The 26,039-nt window shown below is 47.3% G+C and overlaps 1 protein-coding gene across 2 annotated transcripts in view; it reads right to left on the reverse strand.

The window, feature by feature from the left end:
- Positions 1 to 13,449: 13,449 nt before the first annotated feature.
- LOC147097359 (collagen and calcium-binding EGF domain-containing protein 1-like) overlaps positions 13,450 to 26,039 on the reverse strand; it is a 182,056-nt gene continuing 169,466 nt past the window's right edge. Inside the window, exons 9-11 of one of the 2 annotated variants that reach the window (XM_085972272.1) lie at positions 25,172 to 25,207; positions 20,655 to 20,690; positions 13,450 to 13,766 (exon numbers count right to left, since the gene is read on the reverse strand). In XM_085972272.1, the coding sequence (XP_085828398.1) occupies positions 13,575 to 13,766; positions 20,655 to 20,690; positions 25,172 to 25,207 (264 nt within the window). In that variant the 3' untranslated portion in view covers positions 13,450 to 13,574. Of the gene's footprint in view, positions 13,767 to 20,641; positions 20,691 to 25,171; positions 25,208 to 26,039 lie in introns of both variants that reach the window. The other variant, XM_085972273.1, reaches the window with a different exon arrangement.

Here is a 26,039-nt window from a genome sequence, read left to right on the forward strand (position 1 = left end):
GATCTGGTCATTATCACATTGCTGTTTGCGGGAGCTTGCTGTGCGCAAATTGGCTACCGCGTTTCCTACATTACAACAGTGACTCCACTTCAAAAAGTACTTCATTGGCTGTAAAGCGCTTTGGGGCGTCCGATAGTCGTGAAAGGCGCTATAGAAATGCAAGTCTTTCTTTTTCACCTGTAATGTGTAGTTCACCAGTAAAATTAGAGATCCCTTCTGTTATCTCATTAGTGAAAAGAGTCTGTTGCAGTAAAAATGTAGACATGACCTCCAGTAGTATTTCCAGCTATTCATTTCTTCTTCAGCTGCAAGTTTGCACTCTGGCTCTCGTCCTGGCTCAATTAAAAAGACAACTCTGCCCCTTTGATAGCAAAAGCTGGGCCACACGGCAGCTCCCCGGTTTGATCCCCATTCCGTGTGGTGTCAGTTGACCTAAGCCTGGGCTGGAGTAGAAGTTCTGTGATTGGCCTGAACACTCCAGGGCCAGGCGAGCGATCGATCAGCCAGGGCTCTAGCTTTCTGGTTGCTATGCAGTGGCCCCTGCTGGTAAGTGCGTGCATGTGTGGGTGAAAATTGCGGGGAGCTCACACATGAATTCTCAACGTGAACTCCCGAGCTTTGGGGGCAAAGCCTTTCTGACGAGAGAGCAAACTTGTAAAGTTACCCACATGGTGTAGGATTATACTCCAATGCTGCGCTGTTGGGGGCGCCATACATTGAATGAGATGTTAAACTGAGGCCCTGTCTAGGTGGGTGGTAAGGATCCTGAGGTACGATTGAAGGAGAGCAGGGTATTCTCTGATGTCCTGGCCAACACTCCTCCCTCAACCAACACCTTCATCGATGACCTTCCCTCCAACATAAGGTCAGAAATGGGGATGTTCGCTGGTGACTGCACAGTGTTCAGCGCCATTCACAACTCCTCAGATAATGAAGCAGTCCATGCCTGTATGCAACAAGACCTGGACGATGTTCAGGCTTGGGCTGATAAGTGGCAGGGAACATTCACACGACAGAAGTGCCAGGAAATGACTATCTCCAACAAGCGAGAGTCTAACCACCTCCCCTTGACATTCAACGGCATTACCATCGCCGAATCCCCCACCATCAACATCCTGGGGGTTACCATTGACCAGAAACTTAACTGGACCAGCCACATAAATACAGTGGCAACAAGAGCAGGTCAGAGGCTGGGTAGTCTGCGGCGAGTGTCTCACCTCCTGACTCCCCAAAGCCTTTCCACCATCTACAAGGCACAAGTAAGGAGTGTAATGAAATACTCTCCACTCTCCTGGATGAGTGCAGCTCCAACAACACTCAAGAAGCTCAACACCATCCAGGACAAAGCAACCCATTTGATTGGCACCCCATCCACCACCTTAAACATTCACTCCCTCCACCACCGGCGCACCATGGCTGCAGTGTGTACCATCTACAAGATGCACTGCAGCAACTCGCCAAGGCTTCTTCGGCAGCACCTCCCAAACCCGCGACCTCTTCCACCTAGAAGGACAAGGGCAGCAGGCATGTGGGAACACCACCACCTCCAAGTTCCCCTTCAAGTCACACACCATCCTGACTTGGAAATATATCGGCCGTTCCTTCATCGTCGCTGGGTCAAAACCCTGGGACTCCCTCCCTAACCGCACTGTGGGAGCACCTTCACCACACGGACTGCAGCGGTTCAAGAAGGCGGCTCACCACCACCTTCTCGAGGGCAATTAGGGATGGGCAATAAATGCTGGCCTTGCCAGAGACGCCCACATCCCATAAACGAATAAAAACCCCCCATCAAAAACAGATCAACTGGCCGTTTATTTCATTGATGTTTGTGGGATGTTGATGCAGAATAACTGCTGCATTTGTCTGTATATCAACAGCCACTGCATTTCATGAGTAATGGACCTCGTGAAGCACTTTGAGATGTTTCAGCTAAGAGGTCGTATAGATGGAAGTATTTAATGATGATGTTGAGGAGCCCTTGACGCTTTCTAGTCAGTGCGTTTACTTACCTTTTGATGTAAGAAAACTACTAGGCACTTGGTCTAAGCGTTAAACAAGGCTTTAATCAACTGTTTTTCAACATGGAGATCTAGTTGTGTCATTCACTAGTTCCTGTTGAAGAATGTCCTGAGCAAGCTGGGCCCATGCCCGAATATTTATACTCTCCCTGGACAGCGCCACCAGCAGGCCGCCCAGTATCATTTCACAAGTCATTTCCACATGAATGACAAGATTCATGTCACCTTTGTTGGGGAGATGGCCGTGTTGAAGATTTGCAGTTGAGATGTTGGTGTCCTTGCCCTTTCCATTCACAGCTGTGCTGTGCACCTCTCAGAAGTTGGCTCTTGGTGCCAAAGGGATCCATCCTCTGCTCTTGCTCTTTGCCCGTTTCCTCTTGACGAAACAATGCTGCTTTCTTCCACAGGCTCGGCCATGAATCGACATGTTGGCTAATCGCCAATGTAGGTGCAAATGGTAAAAACAGCTTTGAATTGGTCATCATTTCAAGATAGTCAAAAAAAATCGTAATCTATATTTTTGCGCGCAACATTTTATGGAGTGCGGGTGAATTTTAAAAAAATTCTTTGTTTGGTAATGTTTTATTGGCGGCCAATATCAAATTGGGCCAACTACATGTGGGTGGTATTTTTTAGGCAGTGAATATTGTACGATTTACAATGTTTAAAAGGCGAGGACCTGATGGACGTCCCATTTCCTCATGCAAGATTCAGAAAACAAAGGGCATTTTGTCTTTTTGATGCACCAATTTATCATATCCACTACTTGCATTATGCATCAACTTGAACTTTGCAATTCTTGTCGAGTCTTGGAGGTGTGGCCTGCATTCCTCTACATGCTGAAAACCTCAATAATTCAATACTTCCACATCCATTTCTTGGGTGCGGTATATGTACACGCTGGAGCAGTAGGTCTTCTTCTTAGGCAGTCCCTCGGAACCGAGGATGACTTGCTTCCACATTAAAAATGAGTTCTCAGGTGACTGATGAGTCCAATGCGGGACCTACAGCCTCTGTCACAGGTGGGGCAGATGGTGGTTGAAGGGGCGGGTGGGTGGGGTGCTTGGGTTGACGTGCGCTCCTTGCGCTGCCTGCGCTTGGCTTCCACTTGCTCCCGGCGAAGAGACTCGAGGTGTTCGGCGTCTTCCTGGATGCTTCTCCTCCACTTTGTGCGGTCTTGGGCCAGGGATTCCCAGGTGTCGGTGGGGATGTTGCACTTTTTCCAAGGAGGCTTTGAGGGTGTCCTTGAAGCGTTTCCTCTGCCCACCTGGGGCTCTCTTGACATGTCGGAGCTCCGAGTAGAGCGCTTGTTTTGGGAGTCTCGTATCGGGCATGCGGACGATGTGGCCCGTCCATCAGAGCTGATCGAGGATGGTCAAAGCTTCGACGCCGGCACCAGCGTCCTGGGATGAATCTTCAATTCCTGGAGTCTCCGGGGCAGTATTGGAGGGTTAGCGACCCTTATTCCTTCTCCTGATGTGGAAGTATTGCCTTAATAGCGTTTTCATCAACAGCCAAGCAAAACTCACAGCTCAGGCCATACTCTCACCATTACTTCCAGGTCCCTTTCCAGGCCTCCATGTGTTAACTCTTCATTGTATGTCCCTCGTTTTCAAAAATGCTTTTACAATTTTTGGTGTTAAATTTCCATTTATCTGTCCAATTGTAGAACTGATCTAAATTGTGTATCCTAGCTGTCTCTTCTCTTCTTCCTGTTTTAAGTGTCATTTTGCAAATTTAATAAGCTTTTTCACCGTTGATCTGTTTTGGGTGATATTCGAGAGGCAGTTCAGAGACAGTTCACTCGGTTGATTCCACTCCCACATGGCAACTGTCCTTCATTCTGCCAGCGCAATTCACACCCCATCTAGAGCCATCCTTTGTTCCATTACCACCACCTCTCGCCTTGAATATCTCTTAATGTCTCTCAATGTCTCCTAATCTCTCCAGCTTTCTATCCTATCACCGACCTTCCCTTCTGTTCTTTCATCCCCTCCCCCTTTTCCCAGCCCCTAAACTTGCTTTCCATTTCCTGCTTTTTTCCAGTTCCGACGAAGGGTCTTCGACCTGAAACGTTGACTCGGTTTCTCTCTCCACGGATGCTGCCCTGGCCTGCTGAGTATTTCCAGCGTTTTCGGTTGTTATTCCGGAGATGAAGGGGCTGACTTATGAGGAAAGGTTGAGCAGGTTGAGCCTATACTCATTGGAATTTAGAAGAATGAGAGGTGATCTTATTGAAACATATGATACCGAGGGGGCTCGACAAGGTAGATGCAGAGAGGATGTTTCCCCTCGTGGGGAAATCTAGAACTCGGGGGCACAGTTTCAGAATAAAGGGTCGCCCTTTTAGAACTGAGATGAGGAGGAATTTCTTCTCTCAGAGGGTCGTAAATCTGTGGAATTCTCTGCCCCAGAGAGCCGTGGAGGCTGGGTCATTGAATACATTTAAGGTGGAGATAGACAGATTTTTGCAAGATAAGGGAGTGAAGGGTTATGGGGAGCGGGCGGGGAAGTGGCTTTGAGCCCAAGGTCAGCCATGATCTTATAGAATGGCGGAGCAGGTTCGAGGGGCCAAGTGGCCTATTCCTGCTCCTATTTCTTAAGTTCTTATACTTGTTGAGGGAGGAACGTTGGCTATGGCTCTGGGATCCTCTTTAAGTCGTATGATGGGATCTTTAGCCGCTGCCTAAACAGGCAGGTAGGACCTTGGTTTAATGACTCAGCTTTAATCTCTCAGCCCTGCATATTGGCACGCCAAGCTTAGGCTCTGTGCCCAAGTCCTGATGCAGTGCTTGAAACCCTCAATCTTCTGACCCAGAGATGACCAACTGAGCTGACATCTCTATCTCTATGTAACTTCTTTACCCAGAGAGTGGTGAGAATGTGGAACTCGCTACCACAGGGAGTGGTTGAGGCGAATAGTATAGAGGCATTTAAGGGGAGGCTAGACAAGCATATGAGGGAGAAGGGAATAGAGGGTTACGCTGATAGATTTAGATGAGGAAAGACAGGGGGAGGCTCGAGTGGAGCATAAACGCCGGCATGGACTGGTTGGGCCGAATGGCCTGTTTCTGTGCCGTATATCCTATGTAATGTATGTAATATGTAGAAGTCAGTGTTGCATTTCATTACCTATCATTTTTGCATTGATTGCATTTTTAAAAAATCCTTTTATGACCGTACATTTAAAGGAAGTTTTAAGGATGATTTGGGCTTTGTGTGTGCTTGTTGGGATTATCAGTTTAAATTCCTGTGACAACTGATGGAAGATAACAGCAAAGTAGACATGCCAGGCGATTTCCTCTTGGATTCCAGCCACCCTCAGTTTGCCTGAGTCCACAACAACACTCTTTAAGGCCCCATTGAAGATGCAGCATTAACTCACTGGGATTCCATGGCAAGGGTGTCCAACCTGCACCTCTCCTGAGGCAATCCAACCCTTGAAGCCCAGTACATGTAGCTTGAGATGGACACGAGATGGTGGGCCTATGCTCGCTGGAGTTTAGAAGAATGAGAGGTGATCTCATTGAAACATGTACGATTCTGAGGGGGATTGACAGGGTCGATGCTGAGAGGTTGTTTCCCCTGGCTGGAGTGTCTAGAACTAGGGGACATAGTCTCAGGATAAGGGTTTGGCCATTTAGGACTGAGATGAGGAGAGATTTCTTCACTCAGAGAGTTAATCTTTGGAATTCTCTACCCCAGAGGGCTGTGGATGCTCAGTCATTGAATATACTCAAGACAGAGATCGATAGATTTTTGGACTCTCAGGGAATCAAGGGATATGGGGATTGGGCGAGAAAATGGAGTTGAGGTCGAAGATTGGTCATAATCTTATTGCATGGCGGAGCAGGCTTGAGGGGCCATATGGCCTACTCCTGCTCCTATTTCTTATGTTCTTATGTTCCAGCTTTGGATTTAAACTTCATGCGTGGTCCTTGAGTTACAATGGTACACACTGATGCACAAAGACAAAGACTTAAACACTGCTGTGTGCTAGAGTGACCTCTACTGCACTAAATCAAAATGTACTTGAAGTTGTGGTGCCAATTCTCCCTGATTCCATATGTAAACTCTGAGTTTTCAAGTTGTTGGCATGAACTTCAGTGGGGTGACGGGAAACATAACCCAATCCAGTTATGGCCTTGCTGGTGTCTCAGTGGCGTGACCATTTGGTGTGATACTCAGCCGTACAGACCAGCAACGTCCCAGGTTCTATGGTGAGAAATCTGATCTTGGGTGAGGTGATGATAGACGGTACAACTTCCTGGGCAAAAAAAGAAAATATCAGAGCAGACCCTTATGCCAATCAAGGTTTGGGTGAGGATAAGTTTGGACTTGATTCCGATTCCTTCCATGGTTAAATGGCATGGCCACCATGGGAAGAACATAGGAACAGGAGTAGCCCATTCAGCCCCTTGAGCCTGTTCTGCCATTCAATTAGATCGCGGCTGATCTGTATCTTAACTCCATCTGCCCGCCTGTAACCCCTAATACCCTTACCTAACAAAAATCTATCAATCTCAGTTTTGAAACTTTCAATTGCCCCTCAGCCTCAAAAGCTTTTTGGGGGAGAGTTGCAGATTTCCATCGAAACATAGGAACAGGAGGAGGCCATTCAGCCCCTTGAGTCTGTTCTGCCATTCAATGAGATCGTGGCTGATCTGCAACCTAACTCCATATACCTGCCTTTGGCCCATATCTCTTAATACCTGTGGTTAACAAAACGCTATCAATCTTAGTTTTAAAATTAACAATTGGTCTAGCATCAATTGCTATTTGCAGAAGAGCTTCAAAGAAGAGAATCCACTACCCTTTGTGTGAAGAAGTGTTTCCAGGCAACACCCTAGCTCTAATTTTAAGGTTATGGCCCCCCCTTGTTCTGGACTCCCCCCACCAGAGGAAATGGTTTCTCCCTGTCTAACCTATCAAATCCTTTAATAATCTTAAACACCTCGATTAGATCACCCCTTAACCTTCATTACTCGAATGAATACAAGCCTGGTCTATGCAGCCTGTCCTCATAATTTAACCCTTTTAACCTCGGTATCCATCTGGTGAATCAGTGCTGCACTCCCTCTCCAAGGTCAATATATCCTTCCTGAGGCGTGGTACTCAGAACTGAACACTGTCGACATTCACACATGGCCACTCGGGCGTTCTATCAAAGTGCGGTTGGTGCATGTGGACGTACAAAATTTGGGGATAAAAAAAAAAACCAAAATGAGTGGAGGTGGAAGAAAGGCAGGTTGACCCGGGAATGCGGAACTCCCTGGGGTAGATACAAGCCACCCTCGTATATCCCCAGCGCAAATCAAAATAGGAGCAGAATCCCATAACTGTAGATTTCCAGGGCAGGGAGAATACCCTGTCAAAATTTATTACGATTTATACAAATGGGTGACGTACTTAAGACAGAAAGTATTTCTTTCACGGTTTTCCTTCCCCCCTTTAAGGTGACTGACATTTCAGATTCCGTGTCAAAGTGCAGGGTGGAATGGAGATCAGAAACTGACTGCATTTAGGACTGTGTCACGTCACACAATATAACCTTTCGAGCATTTTAATTCTGGTAAGAACAAAAGAACGAAAGAGTTAGGAGCTGGAGTCGGCCATTCGGCCCCTCGAGTCTGCTCCGCCAGTCAATAAGATCACGGCTGATCTTTGACCTCAACTCCACTTTCCCGCCCGACCCCCACATCCCTCGATTCCCCTGGGGTCCAAAAATCTATCGATCTCAGCCTTGAATATACTCAATGGCTCAGCATCCACAGCCCTCTGGGCCAGAGAATTCCAAAGATTTACCACCCTCTGAGTGAAGAAATTCCTCCTCATCTCAGTCTTAAATGGCCGATCCCTTATTCTGAGACTGTGACCCCTAGTTCTAGAAGCAAACTTGTCACACAAAAGGGCGTTCACCCGACTACAATAGAAATGGTGACCGACAGACCTTGCAAAATGATAGTTGATCAGATTTATAATTCATTGCGATGGAAACAAATTGCACAGAAACCACACACTGTTTATTTAGCAAATTAATTCTGAGGAAATATACCCATTAACGAGCAGTGTAGTAGTGTAACAGGAAAACAAGAGCTTCAAACAGTGTCAGTCACACGCTTTGACTTGCATTTCCCCCGCAGCTTGTAGTTTTGGACGACGCCTCGGCAAACAGAAGAGAATTACTGTTGGCGATAGTAGCAGATCAACACACTTAACACATCCACAGTGGCATTCCTCTGCCCACTATTCAATGGAGACATTCGCCTATTGAAGGTAAGTGGCCTTTCGTCGTGTGTCGGCTCAAGCAGGGGGGGAAATTGACAGGCCATCCGCACACCCACACAGTCCAGCCTATTCAGCGGAACCTGGTTGATTCCCCCCCCAACCCCGTCCCTGATCTGGGGCACTGCATCCAATTGTAACACCCCACTTGGTGTTCATTGTATTCAAGTGGTATATATCAATTGGGTGTTCATTGTATGCAGGTGGTGGGTATTCATTGGGGACTCTTGTGTGCCGGCTCGGGAAGGGTGGAAGCTTATCTTCGGGTGCACGGTGTTATAAATCTCATCATTCATCAAGAAACTACTCGTGAAATAACGCTGGACGGCCAGCTGGTGGCGCCGTCCAAGGAGTATAAATACTCAGGCGTGGGCCCAGCTTGACAGGGACATTTTGTAAGACAAGGAACTAGTGAAGTACAACTAGACCTCCATGTTCTGAAACAAGTTGATTAAAGCCTTGCTTTATACTCAAACCAAGTGCGTAGTGAGTTTTATTACGTCACATGGTATGTAATGTGTGTCTCTGTAAATAAAGGCTTCTATCCTTCCCCACCTGGCTATCCAACTTTTACACTGCTGCCCAATTTGGGACATTATTGGGCAGGGATGGGGAAACGACAGTGAAACACGCAAAGTAATCGTGCATTTTCTCCGCTGCTGCTTTCCTGTTCCACTTCCTTACTCTCCCAATCTAAGGAAAACAATTGCAATCCGAAAAGAGATAAATAAAATTGACACCACAAAAAATAGAACTACTCGAAATATAATTTCTCAATAGATACCTGAGTATACTTTTCATACTATAATCAGACACATGCATATTCAAGCATAAATACCTTAGCAATACTATAAACCTGAGATACAAATCATTTGAACCATTCCTTGAAAAACAAAGACCATCATCGGCATATTTCACAAGAAAACAGATACAAATTAGCGTCATAATCATCAACATTCTTTGGTTCATCTCTATCTTCCTGTTGTATATATTTATAAAATACAGTAAATTGCCAGTGACATTTCCCACAGTCGGTTGTTAAATATAAGGATTTGTTAATGTACAAGGCAATGATGGTGTTGGGGGAGAGGCTCCACAGAGCCACCTAGTGGCCAGAACCTGCGACTGCATCGTGACAAAAAATTGAATGGGAAATGTTGACATAACAATTTACAATGGTAAATGTTGACATGGAAGTGTGACCAGAAATTATGACAACAGGAAGCAACGTTTGTGGACAGGAGTGTGTACTCTATGCATGATTTTTAATAATATATATAGATAGATATTTGTCTAACAATTAGTTAGGAAACTGGCTGTGCGCTCCAAGAAACAAGGCACCATTGCTGTCCAAGAAGGCCCTGTGAGCTACCAGAAAAAGCTTCCGGTTGGAGACGGAGCAGGCCATAATTTCTGGGAACAGCCAGCGAAGCAGCTTTGCACTCTCTGGGCTGTACATACCTTCCCCAGCCTTTGGGGAAAGTACAGCGCCCAGCTGTGCACAGTTGAAAGAACACGTATGAGATTCCTTTTTAGACGGGCTAGCGTCTGGTTAAAATAGCAGAGGGAGGGATGTCGTTTGAACATGTAAAAGCGGTCGGTCATTAACAATGCAATGATTTTAGCCCAGTTGTTGCGAACCGTGACTCAAAAGCGATCACACACGCACAGCCGTTTGCATTATGTCAAGGGCTGTGCAAACTGTCCTGCAGTGTAAATGGAGCAGTCGCTACCATATAAATCCTTGGCATTGATACAGATCCTTACCATGTCACAGCCTCTCAAACACAACAAATTAAATTTGGAAGCAGTGGAGTTGCAATGGTAAATGTTGTCGTAGAAGTGTGACCAAAACTCGTGACAACAGGAAGCAAGTTTTGCAGTCAGGAAGTGTCCACTCTACACATGTTTTTAAAATTATTTATATGCAAGAGTAATTGGGAAATGGGATGTGAGTTCAAAGTGCACAGGACCCGGACAGGAATGGAGAGTGCCTTGCTAAAGCCGCAGTATAAAATGCAATATTGGTGCTGTTTCCCCAGAACCCAGTTCTACGGAGGGTGTCATCAGCAGTAATCAGCAGTGCACGCTCGCCTCTGAGTCAGAAGGTTGTGGGTTCAAGTCCCACTCCAGGGACTGAAGCACAAAAATCTAGGCAGACACTCCCAGTGCAGTGCTGAGGGAGTGCCGCACTGTCGGAGGTGCCGTCTTTCGGATGAGACGTTAAACCGAGGCCCCGTCTGCCCTCTCAGGTGGACGTGAAAGATCCCGCGGCACTATTTCGAAGAAGAGCAGGGGAGTTCTCCCTGGTGTCCTGGGGCCAATGTTTATCCCTCAATCAACATAACAAAAACAGATGATCTGGTCATTATCACATTGCTGTTTGTGGGAGCTTGCTGTGCGTAAATTGACTGCCGTGTTTCCCACATTACAACACTGACTACACTCCAAAAAAGTACTGCATTGGCTGTAAAGCACTTTGAGACGTCCGGTGGTCGTGAAAGGCGCTATAGAAATGCAAGTCTTTCTTTTTAAGCAGTTAAAATGAAAAAGAAACTGACAAAGATGTGGGGAAACACAATCCGATGTTCATGCAAATCATTTCATCCTAACCTAACACTGATTTTAAAATAATTGGCAAAAGAACGAGAGGCGAAATGAGGAGAAATTTCTTCACACAGACGATTGTTGTGACCTGGAATGCACTGCCTAAAAGGGCGGTGGCATCAGATTCCATGGGAACTTTCAGAAGGCAATCGGACATGTACTCGACGAGGACTAATTTGCAGGGTTATAGGAAAAAAGCTGGGGGGGTGCGACTAAATTGGAGAGCTCTTTCAAAGGGCCGGCACAGGCAGGACGGGCCGAATGGCCCCCTGTAAGATTCTAAGAAGTCAATGGTAAGTAAAATCGAGGGGCTGATCTGATCGCTTCAGTTTCCCACTGGGCGGGTTTGGTTAAAATGATCCCCGTACTGTTGTGATTTGTTTTAACAGCAAAAAACAATTTTCATCGATAGAGCGCCTTTTAATGTAGGTTGGCGTCCCAAGGCACTTCACCGAAGCGCAATCAGACAGAAATTGGCACTGAGTCAAAGAAGGTGACCTGAGGAGGGGGGAGGTGACTACAAGCTCGGTCAAAGAGGTAGGTTTTAAGGAGAGTCTTAAAGGAGGAGAGAGAGGCGGAGAGGTTTAGGGAGGGAATTCCAGAGCTTAGGGCCTAGACGGCTGAAGGCACGGCCGCCAATGGTTACAGATGCAGAGATTTGCTTCTTAAGGGAAAGTTAACGCAGTAAGTTGGTAAGAGTAGAATTTCCTCTTATAGCGCCTTTCAAAACCTCAGGACGTCTCAAAGCGCTTTACAGCCAATGAAGTACTTTTTTGAAGTGGAGTCACTGTTGTAACGTAGGAAACACGGCAGCCAGTTTGCGCACAGCAAGCTCCCACAAACAGCAATGAGATAATGACCTGATAATCTGCTTTTTCCTTTAGTGGCGTTGATTGAGGGATAACTGTGGGTCTGGACACCAGGGAGAACACTCCTGCTCTTCTTCGAAATAATGTCATTGGATCTTTTATATCCACCTGAGAGGGCAAATGGGATCTCGGTTTAACGTCTCATCCGAAAGACAGCACCTCCGACAGTGCAGCACTCCCTCAGCACAGCACTGGGAGTGTCAGCCTAGATTTTGTGCTCAAGTCTCTGGAGTGGGACTCGAACCCACAAAGATAGGTGGGAAAGCAAATTGTGTGGAGGAAGCAATGAAACTCCAAAGGGATATAGGCAGGCTAACTGAGTGGGCAAAAATCTGGCAGATGGAGTATAATGTGGGAAAATGCGAGGCTATCCACTTTGGTAGGAAAAATAAAAAAGCAAATTATTATTTAAGTGGGGAGAGATTACAAAATGCTGAGGTACAGAGGGATCTGGGGGTCCTTGTACAGGAATCACAAAAAATTAGCATGCAGGTACAGCAAGTAATTAGGAAGGCAAATGGAATGTTGGCCTTTATTGCAAAGGGAATGGAGTATAAACGTAGGGAAGTCCTGTTACAACTGTACAGGGTGTTGGTGAGACCACACCTGGAGTACTGCGTACAGTTTTGGTCTCCTTATTTAAGGAGGGATATACTTGCATTGGAGGCAGTTCAGAGAAGGTTCACTAGGTTGATTCCGGAGATGAAGGGGTTGACTTATGAAGAAAGGTTGAGCAGGTTGGGCCTATACTCACTGGAGTTTAGAAGAATGAGAGGGGATCTTATTTAAATATAAGATTCTGAAGGGGCTTGACAGGGTAGATGCAGAGAGGATGTTTCCCCTCATAGGGGTATCTAGAACTAGGGGGCATAATTTCAGAATAAGACAGAAATGAGGAGGAATTTCTTCTCTCAGAGGGTCGTGAATCTTTGGAATTCTCTTCCCCAGAGAGCTGTGGAGGCTGGGTCAGTGAATATATTTAAGGTGGAGATAGACAGATTTTTCAATGGTAAAGGAGTCAAGGGTTATGGGGAGCGGGCAGGGAAGTGGAGTTGAGGCCAAGATCAGATCAGTCAGTTTTGAAGAAGGGTCAAACCCGAAACGTCAACTCAAATTTCTCTCCACGGATGTTGCCTGACTTGCTGAGTTTTTCCAGCATTTTCTGTTGTTATTTCAGGTCAGCCATGATCTTATTGAATGGCGGAGCAGGCTCGAGGGGCCAAATGACCTCCTCCTGCTCCTACGTCTTACGTATGTCTTATGTTAACCTTCTGAGGCAAGAGTGCTACCCGCTGAGCCAAGGCTGACACTAGATAGCGACCAGGGGCAAAAAGTCAAAACCGCAGGCTTTTACAATGCACTTTTAAGCCAGTAAAACGTTCCAAGGTGCTTCTCCAACACAAGAATGGGCATTGAGCTATAGTGGGAGACTGTTTAGTGGAAGTGACCAGAGGATGCAGAGTTGGATGAACTAAGTGCAGGGGCTGGTAGGACTGGAAGGGGATGGTGAGCTCAGGTCATGGAGGAATTTGTAAAGAAGGATAAGGATTTTGTATTCAATACATCGGGGTAACCAGTGGAGGATAAGGGACCAGGATGTGCGTAGGATAGGATGTGGGCGGCAGAGTTTAACTGCCGCACTTTGAAACAAACAAATATCAATTAAGCACTGTACATTCATTTCTTTATATAAGTAGTTTGTGGCACAATACATGGATAGTGATGTGATCTGACGCAAAGATACAATGAAATCGAGAGAACAGGCGCTGTTCAACATTCTGGGAAGATCTGGTCACCTATTGGGATTGCCGGAATCTGTGGGAAGCACCTCCTCTTGCCCAGATCCCACGTCTTGTGAGTCTAGGGGCAGGCTGTCAAGGGTAATGCCTCGTCGCTCGCCGAACACTCGCTCCTGCAGTTCGATTATATCATGTCTGATGTCAGCCATCATCAGTAGGAGAAAGTCAAATGACCCAGGGGGGCCCTGAAAATGGAAGAAAAAGAAACAGCGCAAAAAATAAATAGGTCCGACAATAACTTCCTTCCTATTTTCATAGCAAAACCCCTCCTTACAAGTTGGTTCAAGGTGAGGATTTTATTGAATTTCCTTCATATCTTCAAAAATACGATGTTATCGACCAGGAGAGTGGACCTGTTGATTTATTTGAGTGAGTGAGATGCCAGGGTTAGAGCTGACGGCGCAAGTCAGGTCAAATCAGGGCAGACGAGATTAAAATACCTCTAACTTAGAGCTTGAAAGCATTGCAGTTCTATTTTATTTTAAATGCTAACATTTGAATTGGCAGAAGCATTGCCCAGATCAGGTGTTGGCTGTGGCGAGGCCGTGTGAGCCACGTGCACTAATTGTAGCCTTACACGCACTCGCACAATACAGGTAAATAAATGTACCTCACAGGTGTGCATTTGCTTAACAAGTGTCTACCATCACTCAATAATTGAGGAAGTACAGCATTCACACATTCTGCTTTTCATCTTGCCATTTTACCTGCAAACGCACAAAAAGGTTAAAGAAAGAGAGACTTGCATTTATATAGCGCCTTTCACCAGCTCCTGATGTGCCAAAGTGCTTTACAGCCAATGAAGTACTTATAGGGGGGAAAATTCAGTTGGTTTGCGCCTCCCCTTTGCGCCTTAAGACAGGTGTGAAGCGCCTGATTTAGCGCTCCAATCAACTCCAGGGGCGATAAAAGCCAAGTTTGCAGTCGGAGGCGAAAGTTAGCGCCAGGCGCTAAACTTTGCGCACGGCAGATAATCTCGCCCCAAATGGGGTGATACTGAATTTTCCCCCCATAGAGTCACAGAAGGAGGCCATTCGGCCCATCGAGTCCGTGCCGGCTCTCTGTAGAGCAATCCAGTCAGTCCCATTCCCCCGCTCTATCCCCGTAGCCCTGCAAGTTTATTTCCCTCAAGTGCCTATCCAGTCTCCCCTTGAAAACATTGAGTGTCTCCGCTTCCACCACTTCCGTCGGCAGCGAGTTCCAGGTCCTCACCACTCGCTGCGTAAAAAAGTTTTTCCTCACATCCCCCCGTATCTCTTGCCCAAAACCTTAAATCTGTGTCGCCTAGTCCTTGTACCATCAACTAGTGGGAACAACCTTTCCCCGTCTAGCCTATCCAAACCCGTCATAATCTTGTACACCTCTATCAAATCACCCCTCAACCTCCTGTACTCTAATGAAAACAAATCCAGCTTCTCCAACCTGTCCTTGTAGCTAAGATCCCCCATCCCCGGAACCATTCTGGTAAATCTCCTCTGCACCCTCTCAAGGGCCTTCACATCCTTCCTAAAGCGTGGTGACCAGAACTGGACGCAATACTCCAGCTGTAGCCTAACCAGCGCTTTATAAAGATTCAGCATAACTTCTCTACTTTTGTACTCAATACCTCTATTTATGAAGCCCAAGATCCCATATGCTTTGTTAACCACTCTCTCAATATGTCCCGCCACCTTCAGGGACCGATGCACATTAACTCCCAGGTCCCACTTTTGAAGTGTGGTCACTGTTGTAATGTAGGAAGCGCGAACACGCATACACCGTACGAATACGACTATTGAGATCACGTGTCCAACGACGGTGTCTATTACTCATTTCTTTTACTTACAAATCAGAAATGCAATTACCCACCTCTGGATTCCCAATTAGCCACACGTGGCTAACGGACTGGACGGCCCTGAGCTAATGGAACGTAGAGTGCATCTATAAATCTGTGCTTCTGGATGGCGTTACTGAACATCCGGCTTTCTCCATCCCTCCGTGCGTCAGTCCACAGGTTCTGATCTCCCTGTGCAACGCCCCAATGCAACTGCCAGCACTGGTCACATAATGCCACGGTTGCTTGAGGTAGAGGCACGAGTAAGGTGTGATATCTAAAGTCACCTTCGAGTGTGCTGTGTGCATGCAATAGTTACTTTTCTGCAGAGGTCAGATTCAGAATGTCTGTCTCTTTCTTTTTCCCCCGACTTGTTGCAAATTCCATTTTCGTTATCGTTTATCTTGGTGGTTTCGGAGACTTCCTGTGTTGAAGTGAGAGGCACTTGTGCATGTCAATAATCTCTGATGTGTAACATCAAAGTTGCATTAAACTGGAGAGAAAACAAAATACCTCCAGGTGCAGCAGCTGTCGCTTTTGTGTAGATGTTGAGACAGTCGGTCGGCCGCCTACCTTCAGAGCGGAAGCGCCCAATACATGGCACGGAGTTAGTATGCCCCCCTCAACAGAACGGAAACTGGGAATGCTGGAGACACTCATCCGGTCAAGCCGCATCGATTGAGACGGCAGGAGTTATAGGTGTAGACCCTTCAAGAGAATGGGAACAGACACACACACACACACACACATCAAGTGCACACACAACACACATGTAACACAGACAACACACACGCAACACATACAATGTTCCCTGTAATTATGTTTGGCGAGCGTGGCCTCTTTTAAGGCTGCGTGGGGTCTGTGGAACGCCACGCGACCACGCAGTTTGCAGGGTACATGGACCACACACACGCAACACATACCACACGCACGCAACACATGCCACACACACGCAACACATACCACACACACACATTGTTATAAATCTCATCATCATCAAGAAACTACTCGTGAAATAACGCTGGACAGCCAGCTGGTGGCGCCGTCCAAGGAGTATAAATACTCGGGCATGGGCCCAGCTTTCCCAGGGACATTTTGTAAGACAAGGAACTAGTGAAGTACAACTAGACCTCCATGTTCTGAAACAAGTTGATTAAAGCCTTGCTTTATGCTCAAACCAAGTGCGTAGTAAGTTTTATTACGTCACACATCACGTGCACACTTAACACACACGTAACACGCACTGCAAATGCAACGTACACCGCCACATGCACACGCACACTACACACACAATATACAACACACAAGCACGTGCACCCCCACATCACGCCTGCACAGCACGCTGCAACACACACGACAGTGACCTGCACAGTGCTTACATGGTGAACAGGAGACGGTTAAAAGGTGGAAGTGCTATTGACGGGAGACAACAGGATTGAGCATTGGAGAGAAATTGAAGACATTTATCAGATACAGAGAATGCACGGATAGCTGAGGCGATGGGGAGGGGTGCTACAGACTGCCCCACTAGCACGGTTTGACTGTACTGATTCGTCCCTTCTTTCCTTCTACCCCCCAGAAACACTGACACCCCGCCCCGCCACCCTTCCCATTCTTCTATTCCTCTTTAAATGCTGCTCATCCTTAATGTATTTTTTTCCCCAGGTCTGACAAAAGATCGACACTTGAACCATTATTGTGTCTGTTCTCTCTGCGGATGCTGAACGTTTTCGGCATTTTCTGTTGTTGTTTCAGGGTTCCAGTCTTTTTTTTTTGCATTTTAATTAGAAAAGAAAAAAGAATGGGGGGAAATTCTAAAACGAGTTGACTATCCAGGATTGGCGTTCTTTTGTAGTCGGGCCTGCGAGCATGCAGTTAGGATGAATGAAAATCCAAGTTACTTCAGGCTTTCTTTTTATCATGCCACCTTTGGTTTTGTATGTTCATATGACTCCATATACCTCAGTGTAAATCACCTTCATTTTTAGCCTATTCTTTCCTTACACTGCGATCCTATCAGCCAGTGGCTCAGTGGGTAGCACTCTCGTTTCTGTGTCAGAAGGTTGTGGGTTCAAGTCCCCACTCCAGGGACTTGAGCATAAAGGCCCAGTAATTCGGGTCCCAACGCGTGAGTACGGACGGGGTACTCACGCGTGGGCCCGATGGAAGTGCCGGTTTTCAGGATGCACAGCGCATGCGCTGAAAACCGGCATTTCCTGTCCTCTGAACCAAGGGGTTAAGAGGTGGAACGCGTGCGACGTTTCAGGCAGCGCGTGCGCGCTGAAATTCCTTTTTTTGTAAAGAGTTGCCCGTGCGTAAAGGCCTCCGGTTTTTACGCGTGAAAAAAGCAGACGTAAGTACTTAGTTTTAAAAGGTAAGTGGTCTATTAATACAATTTAGAAATTTTTTTCCACAGGTTTATTATTTTTAAAGAATTTACAGTAAGGTAAGTGTATTTTTAGACCCGATTTGTTAAAAAATTATTTTTTTCAAAAATTTGATTAATTGTTTAAAATAGTTTTTTACAGTTATTCACAGTTCATTTATTTAGTGGGATGTTTTTTTAACTTTTATTTGTAGTTTAAGTACTGTTTTGGGCGCCCTGAGTTTTCATGAGTTTGACAGTTCTTACTATCAAACTCATGAATGAACTTTTGCAACCTCCGATTGGTTGCCCAGTGCCCACGTGATCCCAGCCGGCTCATCAAAATAACTACGCTTTAATTCTGTTTAAAACTACTTCACATTCTTCAAAATAATGTAAAAGTATTTAAAACTTTATAAAAGTTAGCAAAAGATTAATAAAAATACAAAAAACCTGTTTAAAATGCTGCTCTGCATGTAAAAATACTTTGCAGCTTGTGAGAAACATTGGGGGCGTGTCCTATGGTAAGGAGACCTCAAGGGGCGTGTCTCACTTACACTCCGCGCTCGAGGCTTCGCGCTGGCTGCACTCCTGGGCGGCGTGACGTCAGACGCTGCCCGGGAGTAATCAACTGAAAAAAGGAATTCCACGCGTCCCGGGAGCAGAACGGCCGGCGCGCCGGGTAAGTGCACATCGGGGGCTTGCACGCGCGGCAAGCCCCCGAACCTAATTTCTGGGCCATTATCTCCACTGACGCTCCCAGTGCAGTGCGGTCGGGAGGTGCTGTATTTTGGATGAGGCATTAAACAGAGCCTCATAGGACTCCTTGATGTCGGGAAACACCTCTTTACACAAAGGGTAGTGGAAATCTCTAACTCTGGCTGGCGGCTGGGCGGGCGGTCAATTGAAAATTTCAAAACTGAGATTGATAGAAATCTTTTGTTGATAGATTTCTGTTAGGCAAGGGTATTAAGAATTATGGAACCAAGGCGGATAGATGGAGTTAAGATACAGAACAGCCATGATCTAACTAAATTGTGCAATGAAAACAGAAATACTCAGCTGGTCAGAGCAGCATCTGTAGAGAGAGAAACAGAGTTAATGTTTCGGGTCGATGACCCTTCGTCAGAACTGGAAAAAGTTGGAGATGGAACAGGTTTTTAAGCAAGTGTAGGTGCCGGGAAAGGGGGGAGGGGAGGAAAGAACAAAAGGGAAGGACTGTGATAGGATGGAAGGCAGGAGAGATTAAGGGACAAAAGGGATGATGGTGCGAGGAACAGGCTCGAGGGGCTGAATGGTCTACTCCTGTTCCTATGTTCGACTATCTTTAGTCTTGTGACCCCCCTCCCACCTTAACTCCTACCTTGCCAAAATGAGAACGCTGCTTATAATCCTGAACATAAATAAACTCTGAGCTATTCTGACTATTGGGCCTCACCCAGCAGGCCAACAAAACAGAGGGGCATTGCTTTTCCTCCTGTTGAGGGAGTCAATGTTTATGCATCAACGATCGTCTGTCATGAGCATATCTAAACCGAACCTTGGGACATGTGGAATTCAGTTTTCGAATAGCTTCTGTATAGATTTTCTCCAAAGGTCCTTTTTTTCCCCCGAAGCCAGCTCGCTTCTCATTGCGCGGCTCACGGGCAGTCTGGAGTCTGGGGCACAGGTGGTGATGTTTAGCTGCTTAACCTGGCCTGTCTCTTGGGAGGCCGCACTGTTGGGGAGGTTGTCTAAATAGATCCTAAGATCAACTGCAGGTTACTTGCTGCGGGTGAGAGAAGTTATCAGATTGCCAGGTCCTTGTAAAGTTTTGGATCCGGGTCAACCTGCAATTTCTCTCACCTGTCGCAATTAACCTGTAATTGACCTCCACGTGAAATGGCTGCCTTCCTCTGTTTGTACTTTTTGACGCGAAGGGCGGAATCTTACCTGGAAGGCCGAGTTCGAGGCGGGACTGCTGCCTTCCGGGTTCCAGTCCCGCCCCCAGCGACGTCCGACGAACAGACGCTATTTTCCCCCTGATTGGCCTTGTTAAGCCCCGCCCTGCGGGCTTGCCGGCCAATTAAGAGAAAGCCGGTGTCAGATGACGTCAGTTGATGACGCTTCATCTGCCGGTTTGCTTAAAGGCACATGCACCACACTTGTTTGACAGATGATTTGACAGTGTTTGACGGCATTGAGGTGCTGTCAAACACTTACAGTCACTGTCCAAAGGTGAGCCCCTGCTCCCCAATTACTCTCTCCTTAGGATAAAACAGATGGCAGCTGCAGCTGAGATTGCAGGAGCCATCTGTCACTTCTCCCGTTGAGATGAGGCTACACAAACACTTCACAGCTTCTCACCTGCAGAAACATCTAAACACATTAAAAATTACTTTCACAACATTTCCTTACCTCTGATACTCACCATTGTCCCATTGCATCCTTCACACCACTTCTGCAGCTGTCATCCAAACACAAACATTACAACAGACCCACAGCACGCCTCACTTACCCTGGCGGGGTTCCCCGATGTCGGGAAGCCCGCAGCAGCAGTCGAAAAATTACAAAAAGCCTCTTAGCTGCCTGTTTACTACCTGTTAACAGGCAGTTAAGTGGCTATAATCCTCTTCCCGCCGCTAGGAGTTGGGTACCTGCGCAAATCGGGGACCCAACTCCCAGGAATATTGGTTGGAGGCGGGTTGGGAGCGGGTTTGGGACCCACTCCCATTTTGGGGGATTTTCCCAGCAGTCCCGCCTCCAAACCCGCCTCCTCAGAGCTGGTAAAATCCAGCCCTTAGACATCTATGATGTGATCAATGCTTTCAGATCTTCCACATAGATGGAGATATATATATACAGATATGAACAGAGTTGCAAATTAATATTTTGAAGCGCACTCTGATATCTTACTGGTAGTCCACGTGGTCCTGCAGGTCCCCTCTCGCCCTGAAACAAGAACAGTAAAGATTCACAAATTAATGGATGGCTTTTAAACCAGACGCAAGCAAAGACAACGGGCTAGTCGGGCGGTGGTGCAAAATTGTGGGACTGACTATCAGGCACTGTGTATAGCGACAACAACACCAACGTGTATTTATATAGTGCCTTTAACGTAGTAAAACGTCCCAAGGCGCTGCACAAGAACGTTGTAAAACAACAAATTTGACACCGAGCCACATAAGGATAAATTAGGGCAGGTGACCAAAAGCTTAGTCAAAGAGGTAGGATTTAAGGAGCATCTTAAAGGAGAGGTAGCGAGGCGGAGAGGTTTAGGGAGGGAATTCCAGAGCTTAGGGCCCAGGCAGCAGACGGCACGGCCGCCAATGGTGGAGCGATTATAATCAGGGATGCTCAAGAGGGCAGAATTAGAGGAGCGCAGATATCTCGGGGGCTGTGGGGCTGAAGGAGATTACAGAGATAGGGAGGGGGCGAGACCATGGAGGGATTTGAAAACAAGGATGAGAATTTTGAAATCGAGGCGCTGCTTAACCGGGAGCCAATGTAGGTCAGCGAGCACAGGGGGTGATGGGTGAACGGGACTTGGTGCGAGTTAGGACACGGGCAGCCGAGTTTTGGATGACCTCAAGTTTACGTAGGGTGGAATGCGGGAGGCCAGCCAGGAGTGCGTTGGAATAGTCCAGTCTAGAGGTAACAAAGGCATGGATGAGGGTTTCAGCAGCAGATGAGCTGAGGCAGGGGCGGAGACGGGCGATCCGATACTGCCTGTTTCTGCGTCACCGCCCGAGTCGAATTTCTAGGCCAACCACCTCCCCATTACGAGATCAGAAATATATCACGCTGTGCAACGTCATGAACGAACCCATTCAGATGAAGACCCTTTTAATGAATGAACCCATTCAGATGAAGACCCTTTTAATGAATGAACCCATTCAGATGAACACCCTTTTAATGATGGTGTTGGTGTGCTTAAAATAAATAAGTTAACACCTTTGTAGAAAGCAGACAAAGGAACATCGCTTAAGTGATAGCAAAATACTGCGGATGCTGGAAATCCGAAATAACAACAGAAAACGCTGGAAAAACTCAGCAGGCCAGGCAGCATCCATGGAGAGAGAAACAGAGTTAACGTTTCAGGTCTGTGACCCTTCATCAGAACTGGAAAAAAAGCAGGAAATGGAAAGCAAGTGTAGGGGCTGGGAAAAGGGGGAGGGGATGAAGGAACAAAAGGGAAGGTCAGTGATAGGATAGAAAGCCGGAGAGATTAAGAGACATTGAGAGACATTAAGAGATATTCAAGGCGAGAGGAGATGGTAATGGGACAGGTTAAGGAACAAAGGATGGCTCTAGATGGGGTGTGAATTGCGCTGGCAGAATGAAGGACAGCTGAAGATCATAACCTCGGCCCCTATCACATATATATATTTTCTTCTTTTTTTTATCCACAATTTTTGTTTGGCCCCCTCTTTTTTTTCTTCCCTCCCACATGGCAGCTGTCCTTCATTCTGCCAGCGCAATTCACACCCCATCTAGAGCCATCCTTTGTTCCTTAACCTGTCCCATTACCACCTCCTCTCGCCTTGAATATCTCTTAATGTCTCTCAATGTCTCTCAATCTCTCCTGCTTTCTATCCTATCACTGACCTTCCCTTTTGTTTTTTCACCCCCTCCCCCTTTTCCCAGCCCCTAAACTTGCTTTCCATTTCCTGCTTTTTTTCTCAGTTCTGACGAAGGGTCATCGACCTGAAACGTCGACTCTGTTTCTCTCTCCACCGATGCTGCCCTGACCTGCTGAGTTTTTCCAGCGTTTTCCGTCACCTAAGTGGGTTCATGACTGATATCACACGGCAGCAACTTCAACCCTGTTACGCAGTCCACTTTATTTCACATTGAATTTTCTCTGAATAAAAGGCTCAGTGAATTCTCATCGTAATGAAGTTTAGTAAGCATATTAGTCAGATCCTGAAAGGTCTACTTCAAACCAAAATCAGTCTAAGATAATAATCAATCAATACATAGCATGCTTGTTTTTATGATGGCGACTGCAACCAAAGTTACATTGAAGGGCCTTGTGCATATGAACAATGAATAAGTCTCAGTTGTCTGCCCTCTGTTTGAATTTTCTACCTTAAAAATAAAATAAAAATAGGTTTTGAAGGACTTGGTGGCATGTCTTCACTTCTGCTGTTGATCCTGGGCTGTCTGGGTCTGGGTATAGTTGTGGTGGTTAGCAGCTAACCTGTACTCTTTGACCTGTACCTCGGGAGCCTACTGTCAACAAGGACAGATGTCAACGACGAAGTCCAACACCGCCTTCAGTGTGCCAGTGCAGCCTTCGGTCGCCTGAGGAAGAGAGTGTTTGAAGACCAGGACCTCAAACCCGGCACTAAGCTCATGGTCTACAGAGCAGTAGTGATACCTGCCCTGCTGTATGCCTCAGAGACATGGACCATGTACAGCAGGCACCTCAAAGCACTGGAGAGGTACCACCAACGCTGCCTCCGCAATATCCTGCAAATCCATTGGCAGGATAGGCGCACCAATGTCAGTGTTCTTTCTCAGGCCAACATCCCCAGCATCGAAGCTTTGACCACGCTCAATCAGCTCCGATGGATGGGTCACATTGTCCGCATGCCCGATACGAGACTCCCAAAACAAGCGCTCTACTCGGAGCTCCGGCACGACAAGAGAGCCTCAGGTGGGCAGAGGAAACGCTTCAAGGACACCCTCAAAGCCTCCTTGAAAAAGTGCAACATCCCCACCGACACGTGGGAATCCCTGGCCCAAGACCGCACAAAGTGGAGGAGAAGCATCCGGGAAGGCACTGAACACCTCGAGTCTCTTCGCCGGGAGCAAGCGGAAGCCAAGCGCAGGCAGCGCAAGGCGCGCACGTCAATCCAAGCACCCCACCCACCCGCCCCTTCAACCACCGTCTGCCCCACCTGTGACAGAGGCTGTAGGTCTCGCATTGGACTCATCAGTCACCTGCGAGCTCATTTTTAATGTGGAAGCAAGTCATCCTCGGTTCCGAGGGACTGCCTAAGAAGAAGACTCTTTGATAATTTCAAGGACACCTGAAGTATAATCAGTGCTCTCAGAAGAGAGGCACTGCTAATTGCTAGGGTGCGGTTCAATGGACATGGGAGCAGTAGCACCCCTTCACCGTGCCCTCCACCCCATATCAGCCCAAGTGGCAATTCTTCATGTCTGAGCTGAAACTATGACTGTTAGAAGGCTACTTGACTGTGAGAAGCATCACACTGGGCCCGGCCTCCTCCACAAACGCGCGTCTTCCAGCCTGAGTCACTGGACGGGGTGATGAGGAATGAAAACCCCTGGCTGATCTTTCGCCTCCTTCGCCCCCCCCGGGTACACAGAGCCCAATTGCTGCTCCCAACCGCAGCACAAATCGGGACTTGACCTTGAGATCGCCCGGGTCTGCAGAGCTCAGTATCGCACCAGACGGTGGATTTAGCAGCAGATAATACCGAGAGGATCAGACGAAGTCTTCTTCTTAGGCAGTCCCTCGGAACCGAGGATGACTTGCTTCCACATTAAAAATGAGTTCTCAGGTGACTGATGAGTCCAATGCGGGACCTACAGTCTCTGTCACAGGTGGGGCAGACGGTGGTTCAAGGGGCGGGTGGGTGGGGTGCTTGGGTTGACCTGCGCTCCTTGCGCTCCTTGCGCTTGGCTTCCGCTTGCTCCCAGCGAAGAGACTCGAGGTGTTCAGCGTCTTCCCGGATGCTTCTCCTCCACTTTGTGCGGTCTTGGGCCAGGGATTCCCAGGTGTCAGTGGGGATGTTGCACTTTTTCAAGGAGACTTTGAAGGTGTCGAAGCATTTCCTCTGCCCACCTGGGGCTCTCTTGCCGTGCCGGAGCTCCGAGTAGAGCGCTTGATTTGGGAGTCTCGTATCGGGCATGCGAACGATGTGACCCGTCCATCGGAGCTGATCGAGCGTGGTCAGAGCTTCGATGCGGGGGATGTTGGCCTGAGCGAGAACACTGACGTTGGTGCGCCTATCCTGCCAGTGGATTTGCAGGATCTTGCGGAGGCACCGTTGGTGGTACCTCTCCAGTGCTTTGAGGTGCCTGCTGTACATGGTCCATGAGGCATACAGCAGGGCGGCTATCGCTGCTGCTCTGTAGATGAAGTAGGGGTGGGCGGAGGCTTGTGTGGGAGGAAACGCTTGGAGATCCGTAGAAGGTCCAGGATGTCCGACCGAGAACTCGAGGCATTCGACAAAAAACCCCAGAAGATGAGACGACATGACCCAGTTGGGCCGAATGGCCTGTTTCAGGCACTGTAAATTCTGTGTAGTTCAACCTTTTAACCAGTGGGGGTTGCACAGATCATTTCCAGAACATTGTGCTCGTGCAGCGCACGGTGTGTGGGCTGAAACAGGACACACATGAGAAAATAGGCTTCGTAACAATGTTCAGGAAAAATAAGCTGGATTTAACTGTACCTTAAGTCCGTTCTTTCCTGCTGCCCCAGGAGCACCCTAGAAATATAATGGATTAATTTTAATGTGCAAAATTTTCTCTCATCTGAGGGTTGATGATGCAGTGGTGTGGGCTGCATTAGTCCCCGGGCCTACATGGCCAATAACACCCATCTCAATTGCCTGGCATAACTCCAGTGAGATCAGCCAGTGACTGAAGCATTGGAACAAAGAAAGACTTCTACATTTCTACAGCACCTTTCACGACCACCGGACGTCCCAAAGCGCTTTACAGCCAATTAAGTACTTTTTGAAGTGTTGTCATTGTTGTAATGTAGGAAATGCAGCAGCCAATTTGCGCACAGCAAGCTCCCACTTGCTAATAACCAGATAATCTGTTTTTTAGTGATGCTGATTTGAGGGATAAATATTGGCCAGGACACCGGGGATAACTCCCCTGGCTCTTCAAAATAGTGCCATGGGATCTTTCATGTCCTCCTGAGGGCAGACAGGGCCTCGGTTTAACGTCCCATCCAAAAGGCAGCACCTCCAACAGTGCAGCGCTCCCTCAGCACTGCACTGGGAGTGTCAGCCTAGATTTATTGTGCTCAAGTCTCTGGAGTGGGACTATGAACCCACAACCTTCTGACTCAGAGGTGAGGGGGCTACTCACTGAGCCAAGCCTGCTTTAAGGTTCCACGGGACACACTGAGGCTCTGCTGGTGCCCATTCCCCCAGAAAAAATAATGCAGGCATTCAACAAGCAGCTTTTCACTCGCTGTTCCTCCCCACCCCCTCCTGAACCTCACTCCCAGCACCAGACCAAATGATCAAAGAGCTGAGAGTGACAGGAAAATATTCAAATGAGTTGACAGTTCATATTTGGGTGGGA

The sequence above is a fragment of the Somniosus microcephalus genome, chromosome 32 (assembly GCF_052327205.1).
Source record: "Somniosus microcephalus isolate GS21.2 chromosome 32, FLI_Smic_1.0, whole genome shotgun sequence".
Classification (NCBI taxonomy): Eukaryota; Metazoa; Chordata; class Chondrichthyes; order Squaliformes; family Somniosidae; genus Somniosus; species Somniosus microcephalus.